The sequence below is a fragment of the Loa loa genome, assembly GCF_000183805.2.
Source record: "Loa loa unplaced genomic scaffold supercont3.86, whole genome shotgun sequence".
NCBI lineage: Eukaryota > Metazoa > Nematoda > Chromadorea > Rhabditida > Onchocercidae > Loa > Loa loa.
This window is the reverse complement of record NW_018108266.1, coordinates 5,768-17,250: the sequence shown is the minus strand read 5'-3', so window position 1 is coordinate 17,250 and position 11,483 is coordinate 5,768. Positions and strand designations below refer to the sequence as shown.

The 11,483-nt window shown below is 34.0% G+C and overlaps 2 protein-coding genes across 2 annotated transcripts; one reads left to right on the top strand and one right to left on the bottom strand.

Moving 5' to 3' along the window:
* Positions 1-1,257: 1,257 nt before the first annotated feature.
* On the bottom strand, positions 1,258-3,897 carry LOAG_17512 (hypothetical protein; the record flags this gene model as incomplete). The annotated part of the gene is made up of 6 exons (XM_020450174.1): positions 1,258-1,702; positions 1,870-1,995; positions 2,239-2,473; positions 2,573-2,749; positions 3,183-3,310; positions 3,625-3,897. 6 exons carry the CDS (start codon positions 3,895-3,897, stop codon positions 1,625-1,627), a joined length of 1,017 nt encoding a protein of 338 aa, XP_020306176.1. The 3' UTR covers positions 1,258-1,624.
* A 483-nt stretch (positions 3,898-4,380) lies between these two features.
* LOAG_08924 (hypothetical protein) lies at positions 4,381-5,533 on the top strand (the record flags this gene model as incomplete). Its single annotated transcript, XM_003144454.1, has 4 exons — positions 4,381-4,398; positions 4,595-4,822; positions 5,043-5,139; positions 5,481-5,533. 4 exons carry the CDS (start codon positions 4,381-4,383, stop codon positions 5,531-5,533), a joined length of 396 nt encoding a protein of 131 aa, XP_003144502.1.
* Positions 5,534-11,483: the final 5,950 nt, after the last annotated feature.

The following is an 11,483-nucleotide window of genomic DNA, read 5'->3' as shown; positions in this document are numbered from 1 at the left end:
ATGCTTTTTCACTACCACTGCTTTCGAGAGATGTAGCTGAAGAAAATCATGACCACAAGTGTATCACGACTTATTAATTTTTACTATCAAGACCATCTACAATTACGGGCAAAAAACTCTATTAATTTAAAAGCACAGTTATTCTAAAACTAACAGAATTTCCCAACTTCTCCAGCTCTTCTCTCGAGGTGACATGACGGTACTTAGCACAGATGTTTAGCAAAACAAATGATTTTATCTTCGAAAAATGATATATGCTTTGAAATTACAATGAGTTCGTGACCACAAAAAAAAACTATAATACGAAGTCAAATTCGAAAAAATTTAATCAACGAAACTAAGATGATAAGGACAGATGTTGAACCCGAATTTACAATGGTCTTTCGTACTGCCATATAGATTCAGTGATAAGTAGAACTGTTTTCCATCAAAATCATGTCTCTTATTTTCATTTAGTAAAGTCATGATTGTAAGTAGTAAACACCAAACAAGTGATTAGCCAGAGTCAACATTTTTTGTCCTAATTAAAAACAGAAATTCAAATGAACTTGTATTTCAATAGAAATAGTCAACTGCAATACAATTCCTAGTTACTTTATTTTATTGTACTGTTTACCAACAGGAAAACGAACCTGACAAATCCCTCCGCGACAACAGCGTGCCGAACACATTTCTTTGCAAATCATCCCCTCCTGAACTGGTCATCGTCAAAGAGTGGAATTTTTCTGTAATATTTTAAATCTTACGAAACATCCTAGCTCTTAAAAAGACCTAAGATAATTGAATATAATAAACTTGAAACCCCTTCATCTAACAACTTTTACTGGAAATACCCAACCCTTCATTCCTCTCTACATTCTACATAATTAATTCAATTAAAATCAAAACAGCATCCGGCTAAAATCAACAGAAGTCATATATTATTAATTGAAATTAATTTGTAATGATTAAAATTATTAGCGTTTTCTTAATAATTGTTATTAGCTCATTACACTGCTGCTAAAACTTCATATATCAATTAGAAAAGTGCAGACAGGAACAAAAATGCGGATCGATTTCCAAAGACTCGCCATTACAGAGAGAAATATAACTTCTTCCGTCAAACGGACAAATGGTGGGTGTCGAAATGGAATTTGTAACTATTGCATATGAAGACATCCACAAATAGAAAATATCAAAATGGTTACAGCTACGCTTGAAGACACGAAAGCAACCACAATTTTTTATTTTTATTAGAATAAAACAATTCAAAAGGCAACAAATTGCAATCTCGAACAGAACGCCAAAAAAAAAATTCTTGTGTGAAATAATACCATATTTTTTGTTCCTTTGCAGTTTTGTCTAGAACTTCATGATGACAACTAATAAATGGTGAAAAGTTGAGAAAGTAGAAACATGCAATTTCAAATTTCATATTCTAGATGCCTTAATTATGAATAAACTTCGCTACAAGTGATCATATTAAAATAAGAATATAAAATGTGTAGTGAATACAAACGTCCAACATTTTCATTGTCTTTTCAACGAAAGCATCTATATGGTTACTTTAAACACGTATTGTTAAACATGGACTGCTTAAAGTAACGATAAAAATGCTTTCGTTGGAAAGATTAGAAACGTCTTTTCACAGAGCCACTAAGCGTTCTTGCAGTGAAAGCTGTGTTTTCGTTAAGCTTGCCAAATATGAAATCATCATGTAATCCTGCAAAAAACAAGAGTTTGCACACTATAAAAGCACAGCTTCACGGATAAGTAATAGCATTTAATCAAAACTGCTGAAGTAATCAGTGCAGCGAGTGTAAAACAGGAATGAAAAGTTTGGATGTAAAATATAAACTTGTGAGGAAATTCACAAAACAAAATATTCACCCTTAAACTTGTTTTAACTAGTACATCCAATTTTTCATCAGACATGTGAGTTGCAGCAATACTGACGATATCCATCATGCGTCGTCCAAACGACGAATCAACGGGTAGTTCCGGTTCTTGAAGCACCTAAAGCACACAAATTACAAGTAAATAAATTAAGTGGAAAAGTCAAAGCACGCACTCTTCCATAAAGAGAGAAATTCCTTTAACTTTCATATTCAGGTACTTTCTCATACATGCAAGTATTACGCACTATACATTTCGCATCTTTTGCTTGTGAGGTAAGTAGATTTTCTTTTTGTTTGTACGTATAGCGATCCTGAGTTGATTTCGTATAATGAAAAAAGTGATAATAGTAACAACACTTGCTTTGTTCACATATTTTAAAAGCTTCTCCAACCAGATTACCATTTCACCCATACTTTTCTCAAGCTGTTCCAAACCGCTCTCCAGAACAACCTCACGCTGCTTGTTACTATAAGCCGTACCACCCTGCACTAAACTTAGCGCAACACCTTCACCAGGAAAAGCATCGAATTCAACTTTCAATGGATTGAAAATGGCACAGTGTGGATCTCGAGTTCCAGGAATCCCAGCTTTAACCCTATAAAATTGGAATTTATGACAACGGATGGACGTTTCTGAATATTTTTGGTAAGTTCATCAGAAGATGAAACCCAAAACTAGTGGAAAAGAAATCAACCTCAAATATGCTCGCACAGGCATCCGGTAATTTTCATCTGATGAACTGAAGGTTGTGTCAACGGTAAGCAAGATCACTGGCGGCGGTTCTTTCTTGGCTGATGATTCGCTTATCAAACGATTATAATAATCATGATATGGCAAACAGTGGATTGACAAATCGGCGTTGGTGTAAAACCTGCAGTAACAGAAAACATAAATTTTTGTAAATGACGATCCTGGTCTGAATACACTTGGACCAGGTTTTTTATATTGATACAACCTTTCACTTTTTAAACAGCGAACTAGGAATAAAGCTATTAATGAGACTAGAAGAGGTTTTGCTGTTTTGTGAAAAACGTTTGTCATCGTACCAATACGACATTGGTGCAATGCTTTAATGTGCCCGTCACTTAGAAGCACAAAAAAAATGTCACGTCAGTACGCTTCATTCCCGCATAAAGTATTTATCGGCTTTGTTCAGTTAATACATCCCCTTTACGAATGGATTATACCAACGACTAATTTTGTTTTATACGTGGTTTATAGAAATATTAGTAAAGATCAGTCAGCATTTAAGACAGCAAGAAAGTTTAGCTTGGGAATGATGCCAAAAACTAAATTAACTGTACCATCCAACTGGTTGTTCTGAGGGTGTTGCCCGTTTCATCATCATTAACATTGTCTGATTAAAGCCATCGTCTAATTCCGGTGTATCTTCTTTTTGTTCTCGGAACGGTATAGCGTAACAATTTGTTACCTGAAAATGCATAGAGAAATGAATGAACCACTAAGTTTTTGTGACTTCCATATGGTACCATACAACGAAATTCGTAAACAGATGAGTTTCAATCTACGATGACATTAGCAACAACATGAAACGAATGAGAAACTATTTCCACTGCTGAATCAGGCTAACGTTACCGTTGTTCCTAACAAGTACTCTACAACCAAGCAGCAGCAAAGCTCATGTTAATTGACAGTCAACCTTTGGTCAATAAGAGTAAGCCGTTTAGATCTGTTCATGGATTTTGGCATAGTTCGAAATTTAATCCAATGAAGCAACAGTATTACCTGAACAGCATTCTTTTCATAGAATCCCATCAACGTGCCCAACGCTTTGTCATTAGCACCCGGCTTGTTCGAGCGTCTTTCGAATGCATCAACAATAGTCAAATATACAACCGGATGTACTTTAACTGTTAACGTTGAAGCCATCTCCCAGTCACGACCAATTATCTTGAAAATTCTATTAAAGTTACGTAAAGTAAAGTCGCGCAATGCACCATCTGCTGCAAAACATGACTCGCCGCAGTCAGAGCAACCAATAATCGATGACACAAACATTTTTGATCACAAGTGCTGTCAACATTTTAATAGATTGTAGGACAGCTACGTGGGTTGTAGAGCCTTTTTTTATCCAGATGAGCATATTTTACGACTGATCATCATCAAAACAAAGCAGTCACCCAACCTGAAATATAAGCCAACCGAACCGTCCATTATAGTTTTAAGAAAACGGCCCTCTACATGCCACAAAATACCTCGATGTTGCCAAATTGGTGGTGGGAATTCAAGTTTCGGCTCTTCGAGTGGTTGAGAATTCGAGAGTAGTGGTGTCCGTGTTGGATTGTTTTGCCTCTTTCATATTGTTAGTCACTTTTACATGAAGTTGATTTGCTGTCTTAGCCCAGTTCTCATTTTCATAAAATCAGGTTAAAACAGATTCTGGACCCTTGACACTCCTTCCACATTTTTCCATTCCATGGTAGGCATTGTACAAGCGCCCAACTGTTACAAATTCATTCTGGCAATATGTTCTTTACTGATATGAAAGTCCGTGTGAAGGTAACTTGTTCTTGTTTCTTTTTCTTCTGCTTCCACATTCTTTATTTTGGAGGATCTCAACTGAAAGTGCATATGTATCAGTTAAAATGTTCTACTGATTTCAGTCGAAGCCTTTTTTATTGTTTTCGACTATCTTCATTATTCTACAATTATTCTCTTCCCCTTGAGGTTCAGTGCTTTTAAAACATGTTTATAGGGTATGCTGACAGCTACTACCTATAACTTCGCAGAGGAGCTTTCCTGTTTTATCAAGCTGTTGAAAACACACATATGCAGACAACATATTGCAATGCAATATATGATGATAGAAATCGATATATGGACCGCTAAATCGATAAGTGGCTTCCAGAATACAACAGTGGCAGCATCCAGATCAGAACATTACCAAATAAGCATAAAATTAAAAGTTAAAAAACAGTATTTGGTGCTTTCATTTGTGTTGTTCACTATATTTATTATGATAGCTGAAGAGAAATGATAATTATTCGTGCTATATTCGTTCGAATGTAACAGAGATGCAGACTTTTTGTACTTCTTGCTTGAAATATTTTGTAAAATTATTTTGTAATCGATATTAAACCAACAATAAACAGCTCTTCTTATTTCAAGAAGATGAGAGTTGAAGCAAATATCATTGGTTATAGGATGCTTTCTCTGAAGAGCTGTGGTGCAACTGTTACACACCCTCAGGAGCTGGTATAAATTTTGCACTTACGACATTTCGAATCATTTCGCCGCTCGGTACTTTTCCGGTGCATTAAAAAGAGATATTTCCTTGTTCTGGTAAAGAGCATGTGTACTATTCGTGTTTCAACTATTCGTGTGCGGACAATTAAAGCAAAGGTAAACACACAAATGTTTTGGACAGCTGAAGAAAGTTTATTCATTTGTGTAATTTTAGTGTCAAGTGCTGAAGGATAGGAAGCTAGGACTAATTTGTAGGACCCTTTTTGGCTTGTCTGTGAAGCGAATTCATATCGTCAACTTTCCCTTCAGCTGTTCAAAACATATTTGCATCTACCAAACAATTTAAACTTTAATCCCCCTTCCATAGCAATAAAAAAACACACAGTTTTTTTTAGATGAAATACCAGGAGAAATTCGGCGTACCATTAATGTCAAAGTTCAATATTAGGCTCCACGAAAGCTGGTTTTGATTAGAATTCCGGATCCTGAGAAATAATTTCTTTGTTTCATTTTGATAAGTGTTTCAACCTGCTCAGTTTAAGGAGACGGAAATTCAATATTTTTCCTAAAATTTGAAATATTTTTTTCAGATCGATAAGTGAAAGCAGCCTGCGTATCAAGCAGCAGATTATTTTAGTGAAACCTAAATAAATTTTCTAAAGTCGATGAATTTGTGGAATTTTTTCAAAAAATTTCTAAAAAGATTTGTAAAAAATTTGCAAAAGCGACACCTCAAGATTATTTATAAGCAAAAGGAATTGTTGGAAAAGTCATAACTTATCAGTTCATTCGTCTGACAACACCAATTCCAATGTTCGGTTGCAATTAATTTGGTTGCACCATTTCTCTTCGAGTTCAAACGTCTGTGGGTGTTTGCTAACTAATCCGAAGGGCTATTTATCTGATTTTAATTTCAACACATTTAGATAATTGCTGCTTTAATAGTTAATCCTTCAGCCTGTTTCCAACAAAGAATTAAATTCTAACCATTTCCATTACCGTTAGGTTCTGATTTTTTTTATGTGCTTGAAAGCTCCTAGAGCTTCGCTATTTACGACGAAACAAATTAAGTCTAAAATTAGCATTTCCTTTGTTAACTATAACCGGAAATGACTTTAAATTAAAATAATGTTGGTAATTATCCCTGCCTAAAATGCTTCAAACTATTCCATCCAAGCTTTTTAAAATAATTTAAAATTTATCACTAAATTGTGACATTAGCTAAATCCTAAAATCAGAAAAATAATTTCTCCTTAGGCAGTTAAAAGCATTCTTTTCGAAATTGCTTTTGTCGTTGGCAACTCCGCCATTTAAAGACCAATATGGATATTAAACCACCAAGCATGCTCTGTCGCTTGATCTGAATTAATATTTAACAATTTTTATGCAAATTTCGAAACAAAATGAATTTAATAAAGTGACTCGTTTTTCTCTAATTTAATACATTTAATAAGAACTTTACTGCATGATCGAAAGATTGGTACCAATGCAAATTGAATTTTCACTGTTTGGATAACCTTACCTTCAGATCTGCAACGATATTTGGATTACACTAGATTCTCGCTAAAGACTTGATTTCCATTCTTATTAGTCATAATGCTCGATTTCTTCCTCTATTTCTTAAAATATTACAAAATTTTGAATAGAAACGATTTCTGACGAAATAAGAATATGTTTGAATTGCATCAAAAAAAATTTAATTCAGAAACTTCTTAAGAATTAGTCACAAACTAGTTGTAAGTATTCTGAAAAAAAATTTTCATTTAAACGTTTAAGTGTTCTCAGCTGTCATATTTTTATCACCTTTATCATAGTATAATGTCGACAATTTTTGTCAACTTAATTCTTTATGTAACTTCAAATTTCGCACAGTTTCAGTTAAATTTAATCCTAAAGATTGGAATAGTGAAGAGCAAACGAAAATGTCGTCATCGTAAGTTGGAATTTTTTAATGTATTATGTTCATAATGAATTATGAAGATACTTAGGACCTTGTTAAATTTCGAGAAATCTAGAGAATATACCCTTTATACTGATTTTAAAGAGTTGATTGACTGACTCCCTTCCCTTCCCAAACCGTTAAAACAGTTCCAACAAAAAAAGCAAATTCTAAAATAATCAACGTTCAAAATCGCGAGAGTGCACAAATATGATGAAGATTTTGTTGACGGACATTAAAATACACATCTATATACATTTCAATCCCTTATCAACGAAACTTTACATAGCAACTGCTTTCAAGAACATCTCTTTATTACTGGAACGATGTGTTTAATTCCAGTAGTAATCCTTCGAGCAACATAACTTTAAAGATCGATAACTTCTACTTTTCCTTTCCAAACATGAAAAAGAACACAAATGTAAAAATTGATTTTTGTATTTTCCTTTGCTGACAAGTTGATAGTAGGAAATGAGAAATAGAAAGCTTTCTCTTTAGTTCCTCCTTGGATTCTAAACTCTTTAGTTCCTCCTTGGATTCTAAACTTCTTTCTAACTTTTTTTCCTTCTCACAACCTCAATCAGTCATCATCAAAGAAAGGGAGAATATACTTCTTCACTACATTTTCCCTTTCTTTCCCTTTGGAAGACAGTAAAAATGTATCGCGTTGAAAATGAATCGATAATAAATTTATGGTATCATTGAACGATATCATTTCTATGTGTGTGCAATATATCTGAGTTTGTGTGCTCAAATTGTACTCTGTTTTTATCGTGCATTTAACAGAGTTTTTTGAATATAAAATTCCGCGGGAACATAGTTCAAGTTTTATTTGCTACTTCACATTTATGTGAAAGTGCTGGAGATTTGATCGAAAGTTTCAAGTTCTGTTGGTTTCTTCTCCTTTACCATTAGCAAACGCTTTGCTCCGTTTCTTTTTTTTCAGTTTTTTGAAACCTAAAGTAAAGAAAGTTCTAATAAATTTTATGATTCCAAGGTGGACTTCATTTCGATAAAGCTTGGAAATAAAAGTTTAAGTCCGAGTTGTGTAGGTGAAAGGTCGAAAGTTAGATTCGGCTTAGCTTACTGTTCAGAGAGTAACAAATCGAAAAACCAAAAGTCGAGTAGCTCAACTTTTCTATTGAAACTTTTCCATTTCGGAACAATTACTGAAAATTATATAGCAACTCATGAACTTTAATCTCAACATGAAAAAGTCAAACTTAAGGAATAAGTTCGATCATTGTTATTCCATACAAGGATGATTTTTCCTTTCTCATACTCCCTCTACTCATTAGCTATCCACCTCTCTTGGCTAATGAAGTGATACATCAACTACAACTTCTTATTTAATATTACTGGGAATGTATAAATGAGTTGCGAAGAAGTGCACTGGAAAATTACTGGACTTAAGACTATACATTCAGTGCCAGAAGCAATTCCTCATCTCACCACCTATCTGACCTGGAAACTCAATGATGAAATGTGTTTTTCCTACCATAAGGGAACAGTCTCTTCGACCCACCACAGGACGGCAAATGAACTCATTCCATTTTGACGATCATATTTCTTTGCCTTTTCCTTGTTTTTTAAGAATATTACCGTATTCTGTCCACAAAAGGTCAAGTTGAGGGCTAGATGTAATTAGTTCTAGATGTGTGTGGTCAGTCTAGATGAGAAGTCAGGTTTGTCATTGAATTTCATTGAAGCATCTGTCTGAATGAAAATAAGTAATCTACTTCAAGCACCTTCTGGCCCCAATAATTTTGTGCGCTCTCACGATTTCGTCTGGATTCTCCGCTGGGATTGAGTCCATCGGTTATTTTACTTTAGAAACTTAGAGAGAATAAGAGGAGTTCTTTAGTATGGATACAATAATGACACTTCACTTTGGGATCACTGTAGGTTTGCAGATATAAAATGTTTAAAATTTTTAGAATTTTGTGTTCATAAATTGAGAAAATTTTTTCCCTATAATACCCCGGAAATGTGGTGAAGTGAAGCATAAAGTTTTGTTGAAGATGAAAATCCCTTGAAATTCCTCTACTTTTATTAATTCGAAATTGGCAATTCCTTTTCTATTTGAATTGTCATTTAGCGAAAAAAAACGATGAAATGTAACATTTTTATTGATAAAATCAAAAGTCAAATATGATGTGACAAATCAAAGTGACTTTTGAACTCAAACTCAGAGGAGAAAGGAAACTTTCACTTTTGAAAGAACATTTCTAACAAAGAAAAAAAAACTTGCAAGGTTTTGCGGAAAATCAACCCAGAGCCCATGGGTTAATATGGTTGAGTTGACTAGTCACCAGTTCTTGCAAATATTTAAAATTCCTATTAAAATATGGAGATTTTTTAGCCTTTTTGAATAAACCGAAATTTTAAAAGACTTTTACCTCAGTCAAGAGAGCAACTGGAATTTAATATTGATCGTAGTACTAAAATTTCGTTCAAATATTATCAGATTGAAGCGAACCGCCTCTCTTGTCTTCGTTACAGTTAGTCCTTTAGTATGTAAAGTTGAAACCAATTTTTTTTTTCAGCTGCTTTTGGTTGCGATTTCTTCGAACTTTTTCTAATACCAAAATACACACTAAATTATTTGTGCCATCTACTGTACAATACAGATAAGTTTAAATAGAATTCAATTATTTCAATTTTCTCTGTTTCATTAGGCTTTTTTTCACATTTATTTTGTACATTTTTGGCATTTACATATATTTTACATACCATACATATATATATATATATATATGTATGGTAAGCCAAACGATTTATTAAATATAAGTTATCTCGAGATTTCAACTGAAGAACCAAAGTTATTTTTTAATTCGGCAGTTACCTTAACTCGTTTTTTCATAAAATAATTACTTCGGTTTTACTTTTTATGGATTATGCTTCTACGTTTGTGCATTACATTTAAGTTAGCGTAACGTAAAGAATTGAACATTAAAAATGAGAGCCTTTCTTCACCGAAATTCATTCGTTCATTTCGGGAGACTTATTCTATCACATGAAATCAACATGTTTTGTCATTTTTTTCGTTAAAACATTGCTGAGATGGGTTTTACCAAAGAACCAAGAAATATTCTATCAGTTTGATAACAGTTCTCTTCTTGTACTTGCACTTTTGCCGACGTGTCCTGTCATGATATGGACAAAAATTGCGACATTTCCAACTTTTGTTTTAAGCAATCGCTCTTCAACAATATGCTTTGTTAAGCATCTACGGTTTGCCAGGTCATCTTATTCATTTATCGTTTATCTTATCTCTTATCACATGTGATCGGACAATTGTCTTTCATATTAAAGTGACTTAAAGTCAGAAGTTTTTTTAAAAATGTGCTGCAGTTTCTCTTATACTTTTTATCTTTCTTACCGAATCTTATCTGATCACTTTCTTATCACGATGGATACAATACGGACAAATGCATAGCATAATGAGGGTTTAATCGATTTTCGTGCCGGGTGGTAGCACTGGAAATTCATCTTGCCAGTGCATTTCGAATTGTTTATTATATCATTTAGTATATCTGATTTAGTCTGTAATCCTTACTATTACTACCTATCTTTTTTACAAGGAGACTGTGATATATAGGTAATCGGGAGAGCAGACTGTGCGAGGGAGCTACCTTACCTATTGATGACCATGAATGCTGACCATTAATATAACCATAGATAACCTTCGTACTGGATAATCTTACCGTTCTCTTCCGCTCATTATTTTGAGAAAATTGTCACGAGATAATAACTGCAAACTCGAAACGTGTTTGTGTTTCAAAGTCATTTTGAAACAGCTATTAGCGGTCTCTTTTTGACCTTCCCAGTCTCTCACTTCTTCTGCTATATTTCCGGTTTGTTTCTCTTCTCTGAAAATAACGAATGCATTTTCTCCTCTCATTGCACTTACTTCAGCACTACTACCTGGCTACATTTCTGATGTTAGTAATGAGTCTCATATGGACTTATGGTGAAATTTGTGGGATTGATTTCCTTGTTATCCGGAGTCGACAGGATAAAGATGTTTGCTTTTCTAGGAAAAGTGAAACTGCTAAGATCATTATTATCCGTCTATGTGCACATGTGCGCCGGGCTCTTGAAATATCTGTTACAATGATTCATTTACTAGATAGAAAAAGTTGTGAAAGAGTTGCCTCCAAGTTACATCGCAAATTTTCTTTGATATTTATCTTAAAAGTGAAAGATTCATTCAAAACATAGTCTCATCCAACACAATTATGTATAATTTTGAATGGACTTTTTTTCTTTTTTTTTGGTTTTACGATAAAGAATATCTTCGCGGGTCTTTGTCCATTCCTTCCCGCAATTTTCCTGCCGGTTGGCTGCTTATGAATTTATGTACCGTCAAATTTTCAATGATTTCATCACTAATAGAAAACTCTTATCATTCGCGATGACAAATGAGAGAGAGAGAGAGAGAGAGAGAGGGTGGGGG